Source organism: Corvus kubaryi, unplaced genomic scaffold (genome assembly GCF_017639235.1).
Source record: "Corvus kubaryi isolate FWS band 111438036 unplaced genomic scaffold, C.kubaryi_AGA036_p1.0 78, whole genome shotgun sequence".
NCBI classification, from domain to species: domain Eukaryota; kingdom Metazoa; phylum Chordata; class Aves; order Passeriformes; family Corvidae; genus Corvus; species Corvus kubaryi.
Window position 1 is genome coordinate 1,562,747 of NW_024582065.1, and position 25,562 is coordinate 1,588,308.

Here is a 25,562-nt window from a genome sequence, read left to right on the forward strand (position 1 = left end):
TAAATCACTCCCATCTTCCCTGTGTGAACATCTTCCAAACCTTGACAGACTGCAAGGGTTGCCAGATAAGCTTGGGTGAAGTGGGGCTTGGGTGTTTTCTGCCCAAACGGGCCCTCCAGCCCCTCAAGTGTTTTGTGTTATTTTCTGAGCAATCTTTTTACTTCTCCAGAAACACATTGTTCCAAACGCAGCCAGTTTGGGCACATTTTTTTGAAGACAGAAAACAGGGACTGCAAGAAGATTGTCACTGGCTTCTTACACGTGCAAAAATCAAAACTGTCTTGGGCCTTTCTCTAAGAGTCTGGAGTCTGCTCTGGCTCTGCTTTCACCCTGAGGGCTTTGCTTCCCTTTCAAAGGCTTTTCTGTGAGCTCTGCTGTTTTGGGTGGAGGTAGGCAGCAGCTGTCCACCCCCCCAGTTCATTTAATTCTGCTGCAAACAGAATTTCTTGGAGGGACAGAAGTTTCTGGCCTTCTCTGGGACCTGCTCCCTGTTACAAAGCTTTGCCCCTGTGAAAACCTTCTCAGGGCTTGTGGGACCCCCCTTGCTACTCCTGCCCCACAAACAGCCCTGTCATCCTTGTGTGTGTGTGGCTGGGAGCAGCTCACCTGCTGTGCTGGCTCTTTTTGGAGCATTTTCCCTGGTGCATCCTCATGTTGAGCTGCAGAGGGTGCAGACTGAAAGGGCTTTGCTGAAAGCAAACCTGGGCTGAGCAGATCCTCTCTGTCCACAGGGCAAGTTCACCACAGCCAGCGATGTGTGGGCGTTCGGGGTCACCCTGTGGGAGATGTTTGTGCTGTGCAAGGAGCAGCCCTACAGCCTCCTCACGGACGAGCAGGTCATCGAGAACACGGGGGAGTTCTTCCGGAGCCAGGGCAGGCAGGTAAGGAATGCAGCAGGCTCCTCCTTCACTCAGCCACTCCCATCCAGATGGGTGTTCCCGGGGCCTCCCCGCTGCCCTCACCTCCTCTGCATCTACTCAACTTCTCACCTGTGTCCTGCCTCTCCTCCCCTTTTCCTGGGCTCACTGCACCAATTTTCCTCTCTTGGAGTCTCACTGGAAGAATCTCTCTGCCCTGTCCTGCTTCTTTCCTATTCTAAACCACTTCACTCTGCCCTGTCTGCAGCTTTTCCAGGCTCTCCCACACAATCCTCGTGCTCCTTTCCTCTGTCAGCACTCTCCCACCAGCATTGCCTCTGAAAGATGAGGAAGCAGGAGGGAGTTGAGGTGGGAAGGAGCAGTTGTTAGTTCCCAGGGATTAGATTCTCCCTGTAGTATCTCCACATATGCCAGGAAGCCTTTGGCCATCTCCAGCTGCTGAAGGGCTTTTCTGTGTCATTTTGTCCCCACTGCTGCTGCCCTCAATAGATACCAGTGGTACAGGACACTCCATCTCCTCAGTACCCAAAGCTGTGGAGTGCCAGTTCAGAACAGTTCTCCCCAAAATTCACCTTTAGCACCAGGGAATAAAGGGAAATAAAATGATGGGGGGTTTACTCACCATCTCCCAAATACTAATGATTAACCAAGAGCCTAAAAGAAGTGAGCCTAAGAAATGAGAGGGAGAAATGAAATCATTCTGCCCAGCTGTGCTGTAGATAAGCTCTAAAAGGTGTTCTTTCTGTCTCTGCTAACAAGCTGTCACAATGCTTAGAAAGCCTCATGGATTGTCTACGGTGAGTTGAAAGTACTTGGATTTTATTGTGGTAAATCTGGGTTTGGTTTGTGTTTTGCTGTCTCTTGGGAGACAAATCCCTCAGAAGCCTTGATGTTTTCTGGGGGACAAAGGCCTGTTTTGTGACCAGCTCATCAGTCAAGTTGGCAAAGTGTCCGTGGTGCTGTTTGAGAGGCTCTGTCCAGACTCTGCTGCCAGACTGGGGCTGGATGGATTCCAAACACTGCATGGTGGCTGTGTCTTATAAACCTGGAATGAAACTGTCTTTTGGTGTTACTTTAGTAAAAGCTCAGTTCTTTTGTGAAAACCCCACTGAAATACCATGACTCTCTTCCTTTCAGATCTATCTCTCCCAGACTCCTCTGTGTCCTAACCCTGTGTTCGACCTGATGCTGAAATGCTGGAGCAGGGATATCAAAGATCGTCCCACTTTTGACATGATCCACCAGTTCCTGCTAGAACAAATGGAATCAAACATTTGACTCCAGGAAAGAGGCAAACTGTTGAGAACAGAGTGACTTTGGGGTCTCTTTGCCTGTCCCTCACAGTCTGGGCCCTATTTCAGTTGGGATGTCCATGGCAGCTGCTCATTCTCTTGGCCATGGTCTGACACACAGGACCAGAGGATCTCATTTGGTTGAAAAAATCATCTCCTCTTCTGAATCATTTCCTGGGAATACTGTGAGAGGGGTTTTATTGGATACCCATACACCTTTGGGCAAAAGGAATGAGTAAAACTTGGAGGGACTCGGAGCTCTCTCCTGGCTGGAAGAGAAGGCCTGGTCAGTGAGAGCGCTGCCACTCGAGAGCAGGTTTCTGGAAGGAAAGACTGCAGCCTTCTAGAGCTGTTCCATGAAATCAGATGGAAGTCTTGTGCACATTAGCAAGTGTTTCTGTGTGCTCTTGCTACAATGGTGAGAGACCAGAAGCATCTGGAGCTGGGAAATGGTTTAATGGACTTGGGAACTGACGGAGCATTTAGGAACCCTTTGGGAGTGACACTGCCAGGGTCTACAGAAGATGCTGAAACAAGAGTCCAAGATGATGTTCTGTTTTCCTGTGGTTGTTAAGCACTGCTTTGGTTATATATGTGCGTTTTCCCCACACTGGATTTTTTTGTTGTTGTTTTCTAGAAAAAATGATTTTGAAAATGAATGTTAAAGGTCATTGGGAGGTCACTGTGTTAGAAGGTCTTCCTCTGACCTACAAATTAAGGTTAGGGTAGGGAGTTTGTATTGAGAAGTAGCCGATACTGTACTACTGTCACTACGTAGATTTATTAACCTAATGAACTTGTAGCCACAATGGACTGATGTGCAATTAATCCTGTATAATTACCCATCAATATGAGATCTCTAAATCAATGCTGTTACGTGGGAGAGGGAACTTAGATTTGGTGGAACCGGATGGCTGAGCAGAACCCTCTTTGTCACTTGTCACAGCTGCCACGAGAGGGATGGGAGGAGCACGCAGGTCACACATGTGTGTCTGGAGCCCGAGGTTCCTCTCCAGGTGTGCAGCAGGTTGGTGCCATGGCCAGGCAGGGGCAGCTGAGCCCAGGCTCTGTCACTGCTGTGTCACAGGAGGCCCCAGGGCTGGGCTGGCACATCCCCTGCTGTGGCCTGTCCTTTGTCTCAGTGCGGGGCCTGTTACTCATTGAACTTGGGGTTGCTTTTTGTGTGTCCTGTCACAAACAGCTCATTCTCTGGAGGGTTTTAGAGGGCTCTGAAATCCATTTGGAGCGAGTTAGAGAATTCAGTGTGTTTCTACAATGAATCCGTTGTGGATTTACCAGGTGCCTGGGGAATACTCTGCTATTCCCTCTCTAATCATTTAGCAAGATACTTTGGACCAAACCAAATATTTCATAAGCTGGGAGAAGATGAAAGCTCAGCACTTGGCTTTTTTTTTTTTTTTTTGTTTAAAAAGTAGAATCCAGCATAAGATGTATTTCCAGTAAAGATTATAAAGATAATTTTCATGTTAGCCACAAGCATAGATGACTGGCTGGCTGTGCTGTGAGAGGGCACTGCTGAGAGGGGAATGCCTGAGTGGTTACAACACAGGGATAATTGTGCTAAAAGAAACACCCTGCTTCTGAATGGGCAGATGCCAGGATGGAGCGTGGCATGGCTGTGTCTGCTCCTTGGGAGGGCTCCAGCCATGCCTGGGCTGTCCTGCTGGGGATGTGTCCCCACCCCAGCTGCTCCTCTGAGCCCCTTTAGGGCTGGGGAGCTGGAGGGCCCAAGTGCTCTCATCTCCCTGCAGGGATACCTGGAATCTCACCTCCACATAGGTTTGGTTTTTTTCTCCCCTGTGACTGGGGTGAGCTGCCCTTCCCTGTGGGAGTCAGAGCCAGCAGGTCCCTGCTGCAGCCTGCTGGGTGCTGTTGTCTGGCAAACCACTCAGCCATGGGGTTTCTGGAGCATTCCTGCCCCAGAACATGTCCCCAGTATCACCCAGCCATGTGTGTGGTCCCCTGTGCTCCGGAGCTGGGAGCTCCCAGGGTGTGGAGTGTCCCCTCTGTGCTTCTGTGACATCTGGATGTGCTGTTCCTCCACTGACATGGTGACATACAAAGTTTGTCTCATACCAATAAATTCTAATGATAACCTTGACAAAAGTGAATTTCTACCTTTTTTCTTTTTTTACCCAGGTGTCTGCCCTGAGAATTGATATTTCGGTGTGGCTGTTCAGTAGCTCTTTGGGGAGTGTGTGACCCCTGGGTTTGGAGGAAGCAGCCACAGACCATTCAGAGAAGGGAGTTTTGAGGGGAGTTTCTGGAAATGCTGGAAAGGTGCTGGCCCAAATTCCCTTGGGCTGGTGGGACCTGGATGGGCCTGGGGTTGTTGGTTGGTGCTGCATTTCAATAAGCAACTTTTTCATCTCAGTGTTAAAATCGGGTGCTTTAGGCTGGGAGGAGACTTTGTAGGTCCCTTATCAACCTGTCCACTAAAAGCTGAGCTAATTTCAAAGTTCCCTTGGGGTGCTCTGGGCTTTGAGAATCTCCAGGGTTGGAGATGCCGCCCGCACCCCTGACCCTGTCCCTGTTCTGTGCCCATGAAGAACTTTTTCCTGGCGCCTGGTGGACCTTTCCCTTGTGCCTGTTCCCTCTTGGTCTTTCACTGTGCCCCTCTGAGCTGAGCCATCGTACCCCTGGCAGCCCCTGGGGTTGCCCCTGCTCAGAGCTTAGGTATTCGGGCAAACTCAAATAGATTTTATAAAGGCTGGGGATATCAGATCTCTCAGTTTAGGCACCGAGGACAGGAGTCAAAGCAGCATTTTTATCTTCTCAGATATAAGTTTGAGGGAAATTAGGCCTTAAGGTGATGATCTTTAAGGTCCCTTCCAACCCAAACCAGTCTGGGATTCTGGGATGTTTAATCAATTCCATACAGGAGTTAGATATTCACTGATTTATTTCTATCTTCACTGGCTGCAAATGTTCTTGAAAAAAGAAAGGTTTGACCAAAAGGAGAAGCTACTGCTGCTCCATCAGCAATCCAGTCAGTATTCCAGGAGTTCTGAAACATCCACAAATTCCCAGTGAGATTTGATAGGCTGAAGGCCCTGGGCCAGGCTCAGCAAGTCAAGTATTGCAAACTTTACGCCTCCTAAACTGGATTTTAATCTTTCCTTTCCTTCCCTCCCCCTGGGCCAGGTGCCCTCACCTTCCTAATGATCTTCTGCCCCTCACACATCACTGTGTCACTCTTGGAAAACCTGTACTGAGGCACGTGTGGCTGAAGTTGTTCTGGAACACAGAAGCAGCACATCAGAAACCACCTTTAGCAGCTGGGGGAGAACATCTGAGCACAGCTCGGTGACTTTGCTGCCTCCAGAACAGCTCAGGGCAGCGTTTGGAACTTAAACCTCCCTGGGATCCCTCATTCCCCAGCTCTGGCCAAGCCCCACCAAGGCAGGGCTGGCTTGGGGTTCTACCTCAGCCCTGGAGGAGACAAAGGGCTCTCCACACAGACAGAAGGAGTGGGTAGTTTTAATCTCCTCAGGGAAACCTCTAATTCAATCCTTTCTCCTTACTGTGACAGTGAAATCACAGCAGGGCTGAAACCATTTGCATAATTCACAGAGGCTGATACTGCTCAGACACCAAAGAAATAAAACCCTGCAGGTCCTGCATGGACAGCTCTGGGTTCAGACCTGGGCAAGTGAAGCAACACAAGTTCTCCACCCTTTAAAGCTGTTGTCCTGCAAGAACCACACCCCTACAGCAAACAGCTACCACAGAAAATTACAAAAAGACTCAAGACTGATGGGAAAACTGGTTTGAAAACTTACATGGTTCTCAAGTACTTACTAGACTGTCTCACTCTTCTGTACACGACAAACACAACAACTGCTATAAGCAGCAGTGCAACTGCAGCTCCAATTGCAATTCCAGTCAGCTGGGAGGGGAATTCAGGGAGAAAGAAGTTAATAATTTTCAGCTTCAGAAGCTACTCTGTACTTTTTGCAGGGCTGAAGAACACTCAGCTCAGTGAGATGTCTAAAAGTCAAGCACATTCATAAATACTTAATTTTTAATTCAAACATCACACATGCAAGAAGTTTAAACTGCAGCAATGACCAGTGCTAAGCTCACATGCAAAATATCCCATGTTTTAATTCCCCAGGAGCTGTGAGCTGATCAATGCAGTGTACAGGAGGTGCATGAGGGCATCGAGTGCCAGGACAAGGGGGAATGGCCTTAAGATGAAGGAGGGCAGGGCTGGATGGGAGATTGGGCAGGAATTGTTCCCTGGGAGGGTGGGCAGGCCCTGGCACAGGGTGCCCAGAGCAGCTGGGGCTGCCCCTGGATCCCTGGCAGTGCCCAAGGCCAGGCTGGACATTGGGGCTTGGAGCAGCCTGGGATGGTGTCCCTGCCCATGGCAGGGGGTGGGACAAGGTGATTTTTCAGGTCCCTTCCAACCCAAACCAGTCTGGGCTGTTCAGCAAACAGGAGCCCCTGTTCTGGGCAGGGAGAAACCCAGCACCTGCAAGGCAACGTGGCCACGTTGTGTTGGGAATGGGAGCAAGCTTTACCCTGCAGGAATCAGGCAGTGAAGGATCATGCCACCCTCAGACAGGCAGGCCGGGAGGGCAGCGAGGAGCGGGGAGAGGAGGGATGGCTGAGCCCAGGGAATCCCTGAGCCTGTGCCTCGAGCTTTCCCTGCTGGGAGCAGGAGCACATGGCCTGACCAGGCAGGCACAGCTGGGCTCTCCAGAGTGCTGGTGCTGGATGTGAACCACGGACACGTGTTTGTGCTGGGGCCGCTCACGGGGAACATCTGGCACTGCTGTCTCCAGGGCTGGGAGCCCTCAGGCAGCCTGACAAACGCTGTAATATTCCTGTGTTTGTCCAAAACTTCCAGGTGGGGAAAGAAAGAGCTGTGTCCAGGAGAAGCTGAGGGGTTTTGTGCTGCAGATGGAACCTGGTGGGGGCTGACATCACAAAGGCTCCCCTGGTGACCGCATTGAGCTGCGTCTCCTTCCCCCCCTCCCCACCACCAGCTGTAACATCACCATGGCATCCTACAAGGGAAGCAGCATCTTCCCTCGAAACCCCTACCACATCCCTGGGTAAGTTCATGCAAAACATCCATTTCCAATGCAAATAGCTCTGGTTGGGATCAGGGAGAATTTATGACTCGTGATGTTTTGGGTTTTCTTAAAGACACAACTCAATAACCCATGTAACAGTGCTCTGAAGGACACAGAGCTCCAGGAGAAGCAGCACCTTACAGAAGGGTAGAATGACAGACCATGCTGTAGTGTGTGGACAGCAAAGCCAAAATTGTTCTTTTTTCCCATTTCTTTTAAGCTGCCAAATGCCACCAGAGCTACTGGGCAGGGTTTGGCTTCCAAACTGTCGTAATAGTTGCATCAAGGATTTTTGGAAGTCTCCTTTAAGTAAATGGTTGTACAGATGTGACATCCTCTGGTCACTAGGCTGGAGCCCTGTCCTGCTGCTGGGTCAGGGACTGGAAAGTCTAGTGATTTACTCCACAAGTAGTTGGATTTCTTTCCAAAGCTTTTTGTGATGCTCTCCTCTAAAGGCTTGGAAAGAAGAAACCCTGGATATGAGGCAATGATTTACAGGGGAGAAGGTAAGATATGAATGGGAAGAACAAGGGAATTGCTGTGAATTAAGAAGCTGTGTGTGGGGTGAGACCTGGTCTGGGTGTGTAAAGGGGGTGGGAAGGGCTGGGTGGTCCCCAAGGGAAAAGCAGCTGCTGTGGGTACAGAATCCCTTGGATTAGCCCAGGCTGAGGCGAACCAGGCTGTGAGCCCTGGCACAGGGAATGCCAGCCATGTCCTGTGGGTGCACGGCAGGAACAGTGGGGGCAGATCCCAGCCACAGGGAGAGGGTGGAGCAGGTTTCCTCAAGGCTGCTCCTGCAGTGACGACCAAATCAGCCCTTCCCATCACAGTGACAGGCAGCATTTTCCATTACTGATCTCTGTACCTTCCCACTCACAAAAGCTCTGAGGTTGGGGGTTTTAAACTCCTTTTTGCATTGCTGTGGCCATCTGATGGGACATTCCGTGTGTGCTGTCAAAGCTGTGCTGGCAGCAGCTTGGGAATGACGAGGGACAGCAAGGAGGGAGCCATGGCTGGAATTGCAGCTCCAAAAGCCTCAACACCTTCCCTTGCTCACCCCTGGCTGCCTGCAGCTCCCTCAGGGGCAGCTCCAAGCCCAGGTATGGACACAGCAGCTGGGGCTGCTCCTCTCCGGAGCTGCTTCGACCTCTGGAGGAGGAACCAAATGCTGCTGCTGCATTTATTGGTGCTGTGCAGGCTCAGGGCACCCCCTGAGCCCCCGTGGGTGCTGAGGGTGCTGCTTTGTGTCTGCTTTGGGTGGCTGAGGGCGAGGAAGAGCTGCCTGAAGGGCATCATCAGCAGAGCCCTGCGCTGGGGTGTCACGGGAGGAGGGTTTGTGTCCAGGATGTCACCAGGTGTCCCATGTGCTGCACCTGCCTGTGCCACTGAACCTACAAACACCACGGGAACACCAAAGCACGTTGTTGACACTCAGGCCAGGCAACGGTCACAGCAGGAGTTTGAAAAGCCACCACAGCGCTCAAGAGCACTGGGAAGCCTAAACCCAATGAGTGGGATGCCTTGGGAAGGTCTGGGTGGGCAGAGAAGGGGTCAGTCCATGAATCCTGGGCACAGCCCTGTCCTGGCTCTGCGGAGCTGGGAAGGGTTTGGAGACAAGTGAGGGTGGGCCCAGGGCCAAGGCTTTGCTGGTGACCAGGGAGGCAGAGCAGGTTTGGGTGGCAGCCTGGGAGTGGTGATGGAGGAGATAGGGCTGAGCAAGGGCAGGGTGAGCCGGGCTCAGCCTCGGGTGAGCGGGTTTTTGGTGCTCACCAGCCTGAACCCCCAGAGGGATCCCCAAAAGGGATCAACACCTCAGCACAGGGGCACAAACAGCCCTGCTGAGGCTGGTCCCTTCCCCAGGCTTTCACCAGCAGCACTCGTAGCTCCCTCCATGGCAGATCCCTCTCTGTGCACCCAGACCGACTCGCTCAGCTGACCTCGTGTTTAATCGTGGGGGAACGGAGCCCTTTCTCAGCCCAACCATTATTTTGTCCATGATCAAAATCCCTCCAGCCATCCTGTAATTATTTGGGCTGTGTCATTTGTGCCCTCGCTCAGTTTTATCATCCTGGTGTTGCTTCCCTGTGTTGCAAGACTCATTGAGAATCCCTGGGGATGAGCCACCGAGCTGCCGGGGAGGAATCCTGCATGCAGAGTGGGGAAACCTGCCAAGAGTAAATGCACGGCTCTGCTTGCTGTTGTTTAAACTATTTGGAAGGGAAAGTACTTACTCATCATCTTATGATCCTCATGCATCATCTGGCTTTATCCCTGGATCCACGCTGCGCTCATTGATGGAATATTTCTGTCTGTCCCTTGCAACTGGCAGCTCTACCTTTCTTCAGTGCTGGAATAACATCACCATTAGGAAATCTGAGACTGGAGCAGCTCGAGTTTCTCATGGTGGCTCGGAGCAGAGCCAGAGCTCCAGCACCTGCCCTGCCCTCGGCCACCAACGAGTCACAGTGCCCATCCCAGGGCTTGGGCAGCTGAGAGATCCCAAAAAACCAGAGCTGTATTTGTTCCCGGGGCTGACCACGTTCGCTGTGCCCGCCCTGTGCCAGGCAGTGCCTGGGTGGACTCACCAGCCCAGGCCCACTCCTCGCTGTGAGCAGAGAGAGGAGGGTGCAAGTGAGGAATTATTCTGATTTCTGAGTTTCAGTACTGAACAAGAGACACTGGGATTTTCTCAGCTACTCACTGTGTGTCAGAGCAGAGGCACTGCAAAGTTTAAACGCTGAACTGGAAATGATATTTTAACTGGGGGACTGTGGATGTTGGTGCTGCCAAAGCCACTGCAGGCTGTGCTGGGAGTTTCCCATCCACAGGTGCAGCTCCCTGACCTCATCCTGCATTTCTCCACGAACCAAAGGCCTGTGCCTGTACACGCCTGTGAACTGAGCCAGTTTTCATGCTGCCAGATGAGAACATGCGTGTGAAACACAGACACTGCCCCCGGCCTCCTGTGTAACCACACGTGTGGTCTCGGTTCTGCCCCCGCGCTGCGGCTCCACCCGGGCTCACGGGCACATCCCATCCATCACCTTCCCTGGGCTCCTGGACAGGGCCTTTCCAGGGTACAAAAGCTCTGCAGCAGATTTGCACTGCCAGAGGGCAGGGTTAGATGGGATATTGGGAAGGAATTGTTCCCTGGGAGGGTGGGCAGGCCCTGGCACAGGGTGCCCAGAGCAGCTGGGGCTGCCCCTGGATCCCTGGCAGTGCCCAAGGCCAGGCTGGACATTGGGGCTGGGAGCAGCCTGGGACAGTGGGAGGTGTCCCTGCCCATGGCAGGGCTGGCACTGGATGGGCTTTAAGGTCCCTTCCAGCCCAAACCAGTCTGGGATTCCGTGATTATCCCACCAGTCCCCAGCTCCCACTGCCGCCTTGGTGATGGCTCTTTTCCGGTTTCCTCCTCAGCTATGGGGGCTACGTCCCTCAGTTCACCTTCAGGTTTGGGAATACCTACGGCAGAACCACCCACGATGTGCTGATGGATCCCACTGTCAGCAAGAGCCATCGCTCCGTGCTGGCACCACTGGACAACAAGGAAAACCTCCTTGAGCTCCATTACCACATCGAGCATCCAGGTGAGCAAATGGACCCTGCTAATGAGCACAGGGTTAATTACCAGTACTGGGGTCTGTGCCCACCCGTCCTTGGTAGGCTGCTGGGTGAAATGGGGTATTTTCCTCGGAGCAATCACAGCTCTGGTGTAGGAGCACTTACACCTGGAGAGCAGCAGAGTGAGGAGTTGGAGCTCTCAGCCTCAGCTTGTGAGGATGGGGATTCTTGTGTTGTGGAGAGGAGAGTTTGAGTTCTCAGGTTATCTTCAGTTAGATGAAGATAAGTGATTTTATGGCATATTATGAACTCACTCCCTGATTCTTCCAGAATTCCTGTTGTGGTTTAACCCTGGCTGGCAACTAAACCCCACACAGCTGCTCGCTCACAAATCCCAAACATGGCCTGTATTAGCTGCTGCAAAGATAATGCCCTCTATCCCTGTCAAGCCCAGCACAATTCCACGGGCTAGGATCCATCTTTCTGGGGAAGATCTGGTCTCCTACCTCAGATCCTTTCCTGGCTCACCTGCCTGGTGCAGAGCTCGCTCAGCTCTGAGCTCTGACAGCTTGGGATTGATTTTGCTTCTTGCTGCTCCTCCTCAGCACAGCAGGACTCCTGTGCTTTCCCTTTCCATCCTTTCCCTTTCTTTCCCTTCCCCACTTTGCTAACAGGCCCCATCTCCTCCATCAGAGACAGGCTCATGTGGATTCCCAGCACTGGGAATTTGCAGGAATCTCCTACCAAGTCCCAGCCCTTTGGGCAGAGTGCCTGGTCCGTGCTGAGCAGCCCCAAACCAGGCACAGCAGAGCTGCCCCGTGATCCTGACCAGCCCCTCGGGGATGTGCCATCCTTTGGGGACATTTGCCACGTCCCATCCCATGGCTGAGCCGTGGCTGTTGTGGATGCCCTGGGCAGTGGGAATGAGTTTCCTCCAGGATGATGTGCCCATATGGGATCTGGGTCTTTATTTCCCTGGGGATGCCACACCAAAGTGTTGCTTTCTCATTTCTCACGGGGAATTCGTGCCGTGCAGCTTCTTGCAGACTTTTGGCCTCTCTGCTCCTCCTGGCCCTGTTTTCCAGGATCCAGGCCTCCACTACACAGGTGGTGTTTACAGGCTTAATTCCTGGAGATTTGAATTTGCATTTCTTTGGACTAAAATAGAGCTTGGACAGACCCAACTAACCAGTTGACCGAGTTGCTCTCTCGTTATTCTGGTTCTCTCCTGGTTGCCAGTGCCAGAGCTCACGTTCGCTGCTCGTTAGGGAGGTCCTGAAGAACGTGGCCATGGGGAGCCACCCCTGGCTGTGCTGATAAGGTCCCCAACAGCTCCTGCTGTCCAGCTGGCCCCGTGCAATCCCTGAAACCCTCCCCAGGTGCTTCTGGGTGTTTTATGTGATGGAGATCAAAGAGCTCATGGCAGTGCCAGGCCTGTGGCTGCCTTTGGCAAACTCGGTCTCAAGACTTTTTCTCAAGGTCTGGCTTTGATAAAGCCTCGTTGATGGGCACCAAGTACTTTGCTGGTTTCTATCAGTTCAACCCCATTTGTTTTCTTGCTGGAAGTGAAATCAGACTCTGCTCTGGGGGATCTCTTCCTTCTGGTGACCAGTGACAGCACCCAGGGAACGGCTGGAGCTGGGCAAGGGGAATTTAGGTTGGATATCAGGGAAAGGTTCTTCCCCCAGAGGGTGCTGGGCACTGCCCAGGCTCCCCAGGGAATGGGCACGGCCCCGAGGCTGCCAGAGCTCCAGGAGCGTTTGGACAGCGCTGCCAGGGATGCCCAGGGTGGGGCTGTTGGGGTGTCCTGGGCAGGGCCAGGGGTTGGACTGGATGATCTTGATGGGCCCTTCCAGCTCAGGATATTTTGTGATTCCATGAGATCAGCCAGGGATGTGCTGAATTATCCATCACCCATGCTGGAACTGGTTGTGGGCTCCCCAGGAACCTGACCTGAAAATGGGGATATTTACTCAAATCAAAAGCACTGTGCTCTCCTGGCTTTTCATTTTGCACCTCACTGAGCAGCCTTTCAGAATTGATCAGTTTGCAAATCCCAGGGTCATAAAAAGGACCTCTTAGGGATTTCTCAAGTACAGAACAACCTAAGTTTCCCTTTCTTTTGGTTTGTGGGAGAGAGTAGATGCAACATTCTCATTAATAATGAAGTAAAAAGTAAACCTGCTTTAAAATTTGCACTCTGGATTGAAGAACCATTTTAATCAAGGATTTTTCTTTATTTTGTTGCCAGCCTGGACACTTGATAATTCAGTTGCATAGAGCATATTTTATAAGTTATATACAGAATATATACACATTATTCTGTGATTCTGGGCAGATTGCAAAGCTAAATGCCCACCAGAAGCTTATACTCGTGCAGAAAATGGGCAGATTTTGCTGATTTCTGCAGATTTGCAGAAATCATGGAATCATTCAGCTTGGAAAACACCTCTGAGATCGAGTCCCACACCAATCCAGCACTGCAGATGAATGGACTGTCTGCAGATGGAGCCTCTGCTGGAAGACGGTGCCTCATCCTGCAGGCTCAGCCCTGGGATGCAGATGTGCTCCCTAGGGGAGCTCAGAGGAAGGCTGTAATGACCAGAGGGTGGAAAAGAAACGACCTATGAGCACAAAAATGGAAGGAATTTGGTTTGTTTTAAAAAGACAAAGCTGACATAATAAAAGTTTTCCAATAAGGAAAAGGTGGCTGTGGGGTAGACGAGTGATCCTCGTCTGGAACCACAGAGGAGGGAAAAATGGGCTTCACTGCTGGCACAGAGGAAGAGAAAGTGCCTGAACCAGGGCTGGGGCAGTCGAGGAGCCTCGGCATGGGGGATCTTTAAGGGGAAATAAGACAAAAGTTGCCAAGCTCAGCTGTCCCTGCGAAGTCTCAAATCACAGGGCTCTGCCCCTGGCTCACAGTGGAGATATTTCACATTTGCTGGATGTAAGATAAATTTTTTCCAGCCAGTGTTACAGCAGATCCTTTCCTCGATGAGCAGCAACGGTGCCAGAGCAAGAATTCCTTGGAGGGGGCTCTGTTTGGGGTGGACAGACACAGCCACGTGGAGTTAAGGATTGAGGATTTTTTTCCCTTTTACTACTTTTTAACTTGGCTGGTGATATTTTACCATTTAGGTGAATATATAAGTGTTATTTAGCTCGGATTGGTGCAGGGTTTTCTGTGCAGGCCAGTTTGTCGACGGGGCTGACGGCACAGCCATGGGATGTGCACGGAGTGGATCCTTGTGGTCTCTTCCAACTCGAGCTATTCTCGTTCTACACCACTGACCTCCAGGCTCCTTCCCATTCCCCCGGAGGCGCATGGGGATAATGGGAATCCCTCATCCTCTTCGGGTCACTCCTATCCCCTAACTCAGTGTCTGTCCTTCAGGGTATGTCACCTTCCAGCCCATCAACAGCCTTCCTGAAGTACCCCTTGGGCCACAACCCGTGGTCACACCAGCGCCAGAGGAGCCCATGATGGCCCACATGGACCCCACGCACTGGCGGAGCCCCCTGGACACGGCCGCGCCCGGCGCCCGGCAGACCTGGCTGCCCCAGGAGCCGCTCCGGGGGCTCGCCCTGCACCCCGCGGCTGAGGAGCTGCAGAGGGAGGTGGCCAAGCCACCCCTGGCCTGTTGTCTGGGGAAAGCAGCTGGAACCTGCCAGTGTAACTGTGGAGGGGGCAAAATGGTGAGCGGGCTTGGGGGCTGGAGGGAGCGAGGAGGGAATTTCACTCGGGTGTGGGTGGCAAGGGCAGAGTTAAGAGTGTCGTGTAGAGAAAGAGCAGGTACACAAATGTTTCCAGGAGTAGCAAACCTACTCCATCTTCAGGAAATGGTTTTAGTTGTTAATTAGGCTTCCCAATCAAAAAGGCTTAACTTCTCATTTGGATGGGTTTGGCTTCAATTCCAGTTGCTGAAGTTGTGTTAGGCTGTGCTGGGCAGCCAGGCTTGAGCTTCCTTAGGGTGTCCTTGGAGCCCTGAGGCTGCCTCTTCCTCCTCTTTTTCTTCCTCCTTCTCTGCCTTTTTCTTCTCCTCCTCCTCCTCCTCCCCAAAAGAGAGCACTCCCAGCACCATTGGTTACGTTTCTGACCTTGTATCTCCCCCACCTGAATTTCCCATCATTGTTACCCCTCATTTAAACACTGATTAACATTTAAACATTTAAGTACTGTGATTTGCCCGTGGAGCTGGGGGCTGTTGAGCACAGCACAGCCAGTATCACTCCAGACCAACATGTTTTATGTTTTTAAAAAAAATTTTAAAATTATTATATTTATTATTTTTTAAAAAACCCCTTTTATTTCCTCTGGACCCAGCAACAGCCTTTGTCACGTTCCTGCAGCCATGGCTCTGCAAATCCTCTGAAGGCAGAGATTAGAGGTTTGACGCATGGAGTCAAAAGCTGGCTTGGATGTAAATCTCAAGAAGGGGCATTCCCGCTCCTTGCCCTCAGGAACAGATTTGCACAGTGCCCAAAGCTCCCCTTGTTCTCCATGGGGATTTTGCAAACCCCTTCAAGCTCTGCTACTTGCTCATCTCATAATTTGACCTTCCCAGAAATCGCTGGGGTAGCTCTCAGTGTAAAGCTGGGAAGAACTGGAAATGGCAGTTGCCGTTCCCAGCTCCTGGCAGTGCTTTAAGCTCTGCAGCCAAGGGAAGAAGCGGGTTTTACTGGTGTTTTCTTTTCTTTCTCCTTTTGTTTCAAGCAGCTACAAACTGGAGGTGTGGCACTGCCAGGAGGGGCGACGGCGGATTACACCTTGCCAGTGCTGCCTGTGCCAAATGCCATCCAGCAGAAAGCCATTTTCGGTAAAACACAGGGAGGGCACGTGCAGCACGAGGCTGCAGCTCTGAAGAACTGCTGTGACCCATCTCCCCCATGGGGAAACCTCAGAGGTGTTGCCCAGTGTCTCCAGTTTGTTTGGGATGGAAAATATCCCTGCTCCTCTCCCTGCATGGGCGTTTCTTTGGGATGTTGTCATCCTGTGGATGCCACTCTGTGCCCGTGGGCACTGGGAGGGATTCAGGAACCACCTCGGTTCCCTGCAGCTGTGGGGCCAAGCTCCAGAGGGTGAGGAGAGCTGGGCCTTGGGCTCTGCCCCACCCTGCTGGGGTGGTTATTCATCTCCTAGAAATCAGATGTTTTCCTGAATGACCAAATCCACACACAGGGGTGTATGGCACCACCACAAAGGCATAAACCCTGTCCAACAAGGGGTGTTCTGTGACCTCCCCACTTGCTCTGGGAGAACATTCCTGTGCAGCAGGAGAACTGTGACAGGTGATGTGCTGAGCTCCTCCCTCAAGGGTCTGACTCCAGAGGATGGGACCCTTCACTCTGCAGTGGCTCACGGGAGTACAGGGATCACAATATTTCAGTTAAAAGGAGAGAGAGTCCATACTTTAGGATGCAGAAGACGAACTCCTCTCTCCAAAGCTTTCCTTTGGAAAGAGGGAGTTTGGGCTGCTTTTCAGTTCTACCTCGCTAGGTTTTATGTAGTTTTAGACTTTATAAATTTTCAGATGAGGAAAAAAGATTGGACAGCTTGTTGTTAGCCCCTGAATGTGTATTAAGTTGGGAGAGAATGTGAAAGAGTTGTGGATGTAAAAAAAAAACCTAAGAAAATGAGATGGTTCTCCCATACCACATGTAGACCAACAAAAACCAGCTCAGGCCATTTTGTTTTCCTTGGAAATCATAAGGAAAAAACACCTCTTTCAGAGAAGATACCCCATGTGTAAGAGTTAATTTTACACTTTAAACAGATTAATTTTTCCTTCCTATACTTTAAGGTTTTATATTCATCCCAGTCTCCTCCACTCTCAGAGTGGCTGATCTTTAGATGATCAATGTATGTTCTCAAGCAGAAAATGTTCTCTCTTGCCTCCATCCAAAGGGTACACTGGATTCATCCCCTGTGCCACTGACAACATTGGCATGAACTACATCCTATCTGTGAAGAAAGCCATGAAGGAATTTGACCGACGTCAGGTAGATTATAGATTATAGATTATTGAAATAACAATGTGCATAATGCTGATCCACCCGAATTTTCAATAGTACAATTAGAACTGGGATATAAGTACAAGCAAAATCAAACACTGTCAGGTAACGTTGAAAAAAAACACGAGCAATTAAATTCTGTAACTTGTTTCCTTGGGACATTACGGGAGGGTAAATGAGTTCATAAAAGGATTAAGCAAATCTATGAGGGCTGGGTCAAGAGCGGCTGTTAAAAATGTTGCTCTGAGTGCAGAAATACAGGATGCAACTATCTGCACTTCCCGTATGGAATACATCTCCTCTGTCTGGTTGGCAGTGCTGGATGGCTTCCTGTGATACGTCTCCCTTTTAATTGGTTGTAAGGCTTTTTCCCTTCCTAACACAATTTGTCTTAAAGGGATCTCGATCTTCTTTCTCCTCCTTTTGGGAAGGATGCAGAATTATCCCTTCTGAAAAACTGTTATTCCCTTGCTGTAAGAGCTCCCATACAATGACACATAATCCCCCGGCACGGGAAAACGAGATCCCTCCCGCAGCAGCTGATAGTTTGCATTCAGAGCTACACATCCCTCCCTGTCCCCAGGATGGCGTGAGATCCCTGGATGCAGCGAGATCTCCGGGATGCAGCGAGATCTCTGGGATGCAGCAGCCTTGTGTGGACCAGCTCATTAAACGCAGGCTGCAGCATCTCAGCCCTTCCTGCTCCCCGGGACCCACTGCCGTGCCTGCGTCCCCGAGCGTATGGGGCTGATGTAGGAAAAACATCCAAGATTGAGGATCCCCAGCTCAGAGAAATCAGCTGGAAAGAAATGAGTCAGCAGGGAGAGCAGCAGGGCAATGCTGTGCTTTGGATGAAATGTATTTCCCTGCGCTGGCTTCCTTCTCCTTTGCTGCTGCAGTGAATAGGAATTGAAATGGAGCAAACAGAACAAAACCTGGGCATTTATCCCCAAATGTGCTGTTTGCCAAGCCTTTCTGCCCCCGATGCCTTCAGAAACGCCTGCCTTGCCATGAATCAGCCAGGGAGGGGTCTGTCCACCGTGGGATTCAGTGGAATCCAGGCTCGCAGGGCTCGGCAGCACCAGAGGAGCAGCCACGCTGACGGGAGAATCACGCCACATTTCTAGCTAAGATAGCTTCCGACTTCAAGCCACTAATCTCCTGCCCTAAATCTTTGTTGTCCTCGGTTACAGATGTGCCATGGATCACTGCTCACTGCCTGCAGCAGGCAAAGCAAAAATCCTCTCGAGGAGCCACAGCCTGGGCTCCATCCCACTCACAAAGGGCTCCATGCCCTGCAGTGTGCTGGGCTCTGTGACCCACATCCCCTCTCCACATCCCTGGCACAGCTCCAGGGACACTTTCAGGGGTTCTGTGGCTGCAGAGCTGTGACACCCAGCTGTGACACCCACCCTGGTGCCCAGCCCCTTGCCTGCATCTGGCCTTGGAGGGCAGGGACGCTTCTGGGAGATGATTTACACTCTTCCTTCAGTTAATGCTCCCTAAGCCTTCCTGTCCCTCCTGGCCTGGGAATTTCAGGCTGTTCCTGTCGGTGGGAGTCATGGAAACACAAAGGGTGTCAAACCCAAACACAGCCACAGCACAGGAGCAGGCCCAGCTCCAGGGACAGCAGAGCAGGAGCACGAGGCCTTTGGGACTTGGGGATGATCCCCAAGGGAAGAAATCTCTGCAGTCTGGAGTGCAGGGATCCCAAGGACAGCACCTGGGCCATGCCGTGGGCATGGAGGAGGAGGTGGCAGGGACTGCTGCCCACACCTGCCAGGAGAAAAATTTATGGAGTGGAAAAAGGGACGATGTGATGTAGCTCTTAATTAGAAGAAAGCAGGACTGGAAAGAGAATTGCTTTATGTTGGCTTAAATATTTTATATAATGCAGAGTCAAAGCGCATGACTTCGGTAAAAATAGTATGTTTTAAAAGAAACCGTTCCATGTTGTTGTGGGGATTTTTTGTTTTGTTTTCCAGCTTTTGGAAAGAAATCCACCTTATACCTTGGGCACGAGATTTCCCCGGACACACTGGCCAGACACCAAAATTTACACCCGTGCCGGACTCAAACCTTTCTACTCGGGCTTTGTACCACGTAAGTTCATCAGCTGAGTGAAAACGAAAGTCACTAATTACTGGGTTAAGTAGTGCTGTTATGGGCTGGAGTGGCACAGAAGTGAACAATTCCTGAGATGTTCCACACAGGTAGCAGGATTTTTTTCCGGTCTGTGCCGAGGTGCTGGAGCTGTGCCATGCCCAGCATTCCCACTGCCAGCCTCTCCTAGGCTTCACATTCCCAGCCACCACCCCCCTGCCGAGGCAGGGGAGGCTCAGTGACATCCCACCTGTCACATGTCAGGAAAGGGATTTGTTCTAAAAAGCTTCAAGTCTGATAAAAAGGAAAAGGTAGATGATAGGAAGGAGCTGAGAAAGCACAAAAAGCCTGGGGAAATGGTATTTGCCAACAGGACAAGTCCCTGCTTGAGCCCTGTGACGTCTTGGGCTGCCTAAAGGGAGAGGGCTGGAGGAATTTTGTGAGTAAGGGGAAGGTGTGTCCATGCACCTGAAAACATTAACGTACCAGGCTAAAAAAATCTCAACAAATCAGCAACTAATGCATTGCTGTGTTTGGTCACAGCTCAGCAATGTGGGTGGGAGGTCATGGAGCTCAGCTGGGAAGAACGGAACTCACTGCTTGTCCTTACTGCAGTGCAGAGGGGGAAAATGGGAGAAGATATAAAATGTGGTAGGATTGAAAGCAAAGAGTGGGAAAACAACTCTCCTGGCAGGGCTGCGCTGATGCAGAGACCAGAGAGGAGAATGTTGAGTGCAGGTCTGACACTGGGCCCCATTCCTGCAGACATTCCCACTTCCCTGCCTCTGGAGCCACCAGTCAGCACAGTTTTAACTGCTCCAACCAGTCCAGCTCCGGGTGGAGAAAATTAATTAAGGCAGAAAACCTTTAAACAAAAGCAGCTATAATTTAGAACGCTGAACAGAATTTCTTCAGCAGGGAAGCAGCCTGCTCCCTCCTGTCCAGCTCCTCAGTCAAGGAGCTCCTTCAAGCTTTGTCACTTGAAGTTGACGCTGAGCATATGAACTGGTTCCATCCTAAAAAGCTGCAGTTAATACAGGGTTTTCATGAGACAAACCAGTGTCAGACACTTGCCAGGTGTTCAGCTCAGCCCAAAAGCAGAGGCTGCACTAACATCTGGTTTTCAAAACCTTTACAGTGAATTCTGAAATCACTGCAGGAGGGCTGTGTGCATGGGACAGCTTTGGTGTCACCTGTCACAGCTGTGCCCAGCATCCCTGGGCCAGGCCAGGGCTCCCTGCAGGGTGTGCAGTGCTGAGGAGCTGCAGCAGAACAGCAACGCCCAGTGCTGGGTGGCAGCTCCATGGCACCATTTTGTGCCCAGGCAGCTCAAACCTCCCGTGGCCCCCGCTCAAGCTCCTGCCAGGCCTGGCTGCAACGGGCCATGGGCAGGTACCTAAATTTAGATACAGGTTGGAGTTAATTCTAGCCTCCTTGTTAAATGTGTTCCCCTCCAGCAGTGCCTGATTCTAAGGCAGTACCAGGGAATTTCTTCACTCCCCACACCACCAGGAGCAGGACTGCCACCGTGCCAGTGACACAACGGGGCACCAGCTGGCTGAGGGCAGGAGAGAACGGGGTTGCCATGGACAGGGTGGCAGTGCTCGTGCCAAGTGCGTTGTTTTTCTCTGCAGACCTGCGGGACATCTACGGGCTCACTTATGGGGACGGCACGCGGGAAGCTTACCGGTGTGAACAGAGGAGACGGGGACTTGCACTGTGAAAACTGCTTTAATGGTGCCTGTACAGCATTGGGAGTGACTTGGAAACAGCAATAATAACACAACACAAACAGAACTTTTGAATGAGAGAGTTCATACAACTTTAAACAAAATTTACAGGTGTTCAACTGCATAGCTTTACTCAGCTTCCTCCTCAGCCTCCTCCTCAAACTCCCCCTCCTCCTCGGCTGTGGCATCCTGGTACTGCTGGTACTCAGAGACCAGGTCATTCATATTGCTCTCAGCCTCTGTGAACTCCATCTCATCCATGCCCTCGCCCGTGTACCAGTGCAGGAAAGCCTTTCTGCGGAACATCGCAGTGAACTGCTCAGAAATGCGTTTGAACAGCTCCTGGATGGCCGTGCTGTTACCAATGAAGGTGGCAGACATTTTGAGGCCGCGAGGTGGAATGTCACAGACTGCCGTTTTAACGTTATTAGGGATCCATTCAACAAAATAGCTGCTATTTTTGTTCTGAACGTTTAGCATTTGCTCATCCACCTCTTTCATGGACATGCGGCCCCTAAAGACGGCGGCCACTGTCAGATAGCGACCGTGACGAGGGTCACACGCCGCCATCATGTTCTTGGCATCGAACATCTGCTGGGTGAGCTCTGGCACGGTTAGAGCCCGGTACTGCTGGCTCCCACGGCTTGTGAGCGGGGCAAAACCAGGCATGAAAAAGTGCAGACGTGGGAAGGGAACCATGTTCACCGCCAGCTTCCGCAGGTCAGCGTTGAGCTGGCCCGGGAACCGCAGGCAGGTGGTGACACCGCTCATGGTGGCCGACACCAGGTGGTTCAGATCACCGTAGGTGGGGGTCGTTAACTTCAGTGTTCTGAAGCAAATGTCGTACAGCGCCTCGTTATCGATACAGTACGTCTCGTCCGTGTTCTCCACCAGCTGGTGCACCGACAGCGTGGCGTTGTAGGGCTCTACTACAGTATCTGACACTTTAGGGGAGGGCACCACACTGAAAGTATTCATAATTCGGTCTGGGTACTCCTCACGGATTTTGCTGATGAGAAGGGTACCCATGCCAGAGCCTGTGCCACCACCCAGGGAGTGAGTAAGCTGAAAGCCCTGGAGACAATCACAGCTTTCTGCCTCCTTCCTTACAACATCTAACACAGAATCGACTAATTCAGCACCTTCCGTATAATGGCCCTTTGCCCAGTTGTTTCCTGCTCCGCTCTGACCTGGAAAAGAGCCATTTTCGTATTAGATTACGGTCACTGCTTCCTGCTTATTGCTTGCAAGCAAAGCTTAAGAGCATCAGGCTCTATGAAAGCTTTTATCTTATCGAGCACAGGGCTGTGGTTTCACACAGGCACCTCTGCAGTGGCTCGGCAGACACAGGGAAAACATTAATTATCAATGATACAGCAGCCACTCCACTTCTCCTGGTGGCACGCACGGAGGCGGTAACGAGAATCGGAAGAGCAACGACCTCTGGTGCCACCTCGGAGCCGCTCCCAGCCGCAATCCCGGTATTCCACGCCAGGATTAGCCCCGTCCGGGCCGGTCCCTCGGAGCATGTGCGGCGGGGCAGCCCCGCAGTGCCCTGCCCGCCCCACCCCGCGGCTCCTCCCGCCCCCGCGCACTCACCGAACACGAAGTTGTCTGGCCTGAATATCTGCCCGAAGGGCCCGGAGCGCACCGAGTCCATGGTGCCGGGCTCCAGGTCCACCAGCACGGCGCGGGGCACGTACTTGCCGCCTGCAACACAGGGAGAGCCGTGACTACCGCGCCGGGGGGGCTGGGGCGAGCCTGGGGGGGTGGGTCCGGGCCCTACCTGTGGCCTCGTTGTAGTAGACATTGATGCGCTCCAGCTGCAAGTCGCTGTCCCCGTGGTAGGTGCCGGTAGGGTCGATACCATGCTCGTCGCTGATTACCTCCCAGAACTGCCGAAGAGAAGCGCGTCAGCAGCGGCCACGCCGGACCGGGCGCGCTCCCCTCCCGCCCCCGCGCCCTCTTTCCCCGCCCGGACCTTGGCTCCGATCTGGTTCCCGCACTGCCCGGCCTGCAGGTGCACGATCTCCCTCATGATGGCGGCGGCTCCAAGCACTACCAGCGACCCTAACCTTCCCCCAACCGACTCTGGTTGCGTGAGGCAACCGCCAGCCTTTATATAGCAGCGGAATGCGCGCGCAGCCGTCTTCTCCCCGCCCAGGCGGCCATCCGCAGCAACGATTGGATACTTATAGCGAGGCTCTAAAAATGAGAGAATCTGATTGGCTCTGCTGCTGTCACTCAAACCGACGGCTCCTATTCGCCCCGCCCGCCTGTCTGTTGGCTTTACAGTTAGGCGGCCGGGAGCCGCGAGTGCCCGCCCCAGCTCGCTCACGGCGCTCCCGATTGGCTCAATTGAATGATTGATGTCGAAGCCGATTGGCTGCCGGCCCTGGGGGATGAGCTAACGCCATTTGATTGGCGGAGAACCAAGTGCCCTGGTAACCGTCGCAGTGACTCCGCAGCGGGCTCTGGGCGGTGGCCGCCGCAGCCGCCCATTCACGGACCCGAGTGCGCGCTTTGCGCAGCGCAGGCGGCGGCTCCTCCTCACTGCGGGACAGGGCGGGTTCCCCGCGGGTCCCCAGCGCTTCCCCCCCGCCCCTCGCCTCCCCTCCTCCAGGCGGGTCTCCCTGCTTCCTTCCCTCCCCGTCCCTATGTCCCGCTCGCCGCCGCAGCGCCGCGTTGGGGGGGGGGGGGGGGGGCCCCCCGGGGGCCCCCCCGGGGCGGCGGCGCGGTTCCCCAACTTTGGGGGGCGCGGCCCCGCCTGTGGGGGGGGGGGCCGCGCGCGCGGGCGCTGGCGGAGCGAGAGCGCGGGCGGGTGGCGGGGGGGGGGGGGGGGGTGAGGGCTGGGGGGGGCTGAGGGGGCTGTGAGGGGTCAGGGGGCCCTGAAGGCTCAGGGGGTCTGCCTGCTGTGAGGAGACTGGGAGGCTCGAGGGTCTGTGAAGGGGCTGTGACAAAGTGTGAGGGCTTGAGGGGCTTTGAGGGCTCAGGGGTTCTGAGGGCTCTGGGGGTGCGGGGGGCCCTGGCAGCTGTGAGGGGAGTGTAGAGGCTTGGGGGGTGCAGGTGCTTTGCCTTGCAATGGCAGCTCTGTAGAGGCCTGTGTGCTGTGAGGGGAAGGCCCCAGTGAGGAGGTCCTGCCTGTGAGGGGATCTGTGTGAGCTAGACATTGCTTACCGATGCTTCCCCACATGGGCACGTCCATCCTGAGCTGTGTGTGGGTGCTGCAGCCCTGTCATGAGGCAGCCAGACACCCCAGGCTGGATAAATACCACCCTTGCCTTTCCTCTGTCCCTTATTCTACCGCCCAGCTTTGTGAGCACGTTCTTGCCCAGGCAGTGCATCCACTGGTCACAGTTTTATTAAGCGTGTTTGACTGTTGTTCCAGCAGAATCTTTTTATGGTTGTATGTGTTCATTGTGATGCCAGCTGAGTCTACAAGTCCCAGCATCTTTTCTTGTTTCATACTGTAGCAAAAACTTGAAAGAGGCTCCTAATGGAGCTCCCAGGGCAGGGAGTCTCATCCTGCTGCCTCGCCGTGGGGTGGGCTGAGGCAAAGGCAGCCATGACCTCAATTCTGCTGACACAAGCCAGCTCTGTGACACACAAATGGCTTGTACACATCCTGGAATCTGCGCCTGGATAACAATAATCCAATCCTGTGGCTGGGTCAGGTAAGGAGATGGCAGGATATAGAAGCCCGGTGAAGGCTGTGGCTGGAGGTTGAATGTGCTCTGGTAGTCAGCTTAATATAAAGGTTATGGTGATTGATATTTCTGGCATATAAACAACATATTCCTGCAGAGGTGCTGGAAGGAGTCCAGGAGCACTTGGAGCAGCCCCAGAGAGCCTGGGAGGAGTCCCAGAGCATCAGGAGTGACCTGAGAAGGTCCTGGGAAAGGCCTGGGTCAGCCTCAGAGGTATCCAGGGAGACACACACGGCTCATCCTTCACATCCGCAGCCGGAATGCAGGAGGTTTATGCAGTTCCCTTTGAGATAGCTGAGTAATGCAGAGGCATTAGGGTCTAGATTTATCCCACTAATTACAGGCATTGATTGAATAGTGTTCACACTGGAATGAGTGGAAAGGGATGGCTTGGCTCTGAGCAGTCCTCTGACAACACCTTTCTGTTCTCTGTGATGGTGTTTGAGGTGACCAATTCGAAAAACTGCAGCATCATTTAGGTATCAAAGGCAGCCAGGATGAATCTGGATAAGACTTGCTCAGGATTTCACACCAGGCTGTGCTAATCAGTGAAGACAGCTTTTCCTGCAGGATGCGATGCCATCTCTTCCAAGTAATGTACAAAAGGAATCCTGGCTTCTTTCTGATTAAAACCAGGGAATGTATTGTGTGTTGCCTGTGTTGTGCTGTGCAGGAAGGTACATTCAGCATCAATTCTCATCAGGTGTGCTCAGCACAGCGTTCACAGGCAAGTGTGCTCGGGAAACCCTGGAAAACCCTCCCTGACATGGAGCAGGGCTTGGGGGAGGTTTCCTGGTACAAGTGCTGCTGTATTTAATGCAGATACAGGTTTGGCTTTTTCTCAGTCAGGGCCAGAAAGCCAAGGCCTGTGCGTTAGTGCCATCCATTTCCTCGCTGTGTGAGCAATCCTGAGCCTTTGTGCTTCCCACAGCCTCTACTCCAGCCCGCACTGCCTTGCATGTTTGGGAAGCTGCTCTGTAATGTGTGGAGTGAGCAATTGTTGCCACCCCCAGCATTCCCAGAGGGAGTGTGAGAGTGGAAATGCTCTGCTCGGTTAAGGCTCCCATACCTGTCTCCAGAACACCAGTGGGATTGCTCCCAGCAGAGCAGGGGTAGCACCCTAGGGAGGAGCTAAACTTTGCTCTCTGATTGAGCTTCCAGATGTTTCCCC

At 52.6% G+C, this 25,562-nt stretch overlaps 3 protein-coding genes and 1 long non-coding RNA gene across 8 annotated transcripts in view; 3 read left to right on the plus strand and 1 right to left on the minus strand.

The window, feature by feature from the left end:
• Nucleotides 1-3,602, plus strand: part of LOC121676140 (discoidin domain-containing receptor 2-like) — a 50,432-nt gene extending 46,830 nt beyond the window's left edge. For 4 of the 5 annotated variants that reach the window (XM_042052240.1, XM_042052237.1, XM_042052236.1 and 1 more), the window contains 2 exons: nt 732-881; nt 2,016-3,602. In XM_042052240.1, the coding sequence (XP_041908174.1) occupies nt 732-881; nt 2,016-2,156 (291 nt within the window). In that variant the 3' untranslated portion in view covers nt 2,157-3,602. Of the gene's footprint in view, nt 1-731; nt 882-1,637; nt 1,676-2,015 lie in introns of all 5 variants that reach the window. The other variant, XM_042052241.1, reaches the window with a different exon arrangement.
• Nucleotides 3,603-4,333: 731 nt separating this feature from the next.
• On the plus strand, nt 4,334-20,768 carry FAM166A (family with sequence similarity 166 member A). Its single transcript, XM_042052468.1, has 8 exons — nt 4,334-4,471; nt 7,047-7,254; nt 10,693-10,862; nt 14,234-14,535; nt 15,554-15,656; nt 16,745-16,839; nt 18,837-18,954; nt 20,589-20,768. Exons 2-8 carry the CDS (start codon nt 7,199-7,201, stop codon nt 20,675-20,677), a joined length of 933 nt encoding a protein of 310 aa, XP_041908402.1. The 5' UTR covers nt 4,334-4,471; nt 7,047-7,198; the 3' UTR covers nt 20,678-20,768.
• TUBB4B (tubulin beta 4B class IVb) lies at nt 20,667-22,804 on the minus strand. The gene is made up of 4 exons (XM_042052467.1): nt 22,666-22,804; nt 22,471-22,579; nt 22,284-22,394; nt 20,667-21,874 (listed from the first exon to the last, which is right to left on the minus strand). Exons 1-4 carry the CDS (start codon nt 22,720-22,722, stop codon nt 20,814-20,816), a joined length of 1,338 nt encoding a protein of 445 aa, XP_041908401.1. The 5' UTR covers nt 22,723-22,804; the 3' UTR covers nt 20,667-20,813.
• A 917-nt stretch (nt 22,805-23,721) lies between these two features.
• On the plus strand, nt 23,722-25,035 carry LOC121676283. The gene is made up of 2 exons (XR_006020410.1): nt 23,722-24,358; nt 24,489-25,035. It is a non-coding gene; the product is annotated as an uncharacterized LOC121676283 (long non-coding RNA).
• The last annotated feature ends 527 nt before the right edge of the window (nt 25,036-25,562 follow it).

Bases quoted from the DNA above. Each gene is read 5' to 3' on its own strand.
- TUBB4B (XM_042052467.1), bottom strand. From the start codon at position 22,722: ATGAGGGAGATCGTGCACCTGCAGGCCGGGCAGTGCGGGAACCAGATC. The intron at 22,580-22,665 runs GTCCGGGCGGGG...TCTCTTCGGCAG, and splicing joins GGAACCAGATCGGAGCCAAG to TTCTGGGAGGTAATCAGCGA. The intron at 21,875-22,283 runs GTGAGTGCGCGG...GCTCTTTTCCAG, and splicing joins GCCAGACAACTTCGTGTTCG to GTCAGAGCGGAGCAGGAAAC.
- FAM166A (XM_042052468.1), top strand. From the start codon at position 7,199: ATGGCATCCTACAAGGGAAGCAGCATCTTCCCTCGAAACCCCTACCAC. The intron at 7,255-10,692 runs GTAAGTTCATGC...TTTCCTCCTCAG, and splicing joins AACCCCTACCACATCCCTGG to CTATGGGGGCTACGTCCCTC. The intron at 14,536-15,553 runs GTGAGCGGGCTT...TTTTGTTTCAAG, and splicing joins ACTGTGGAGGGGGCAAAATG to CAGCTACAAACTGGAGGTGT.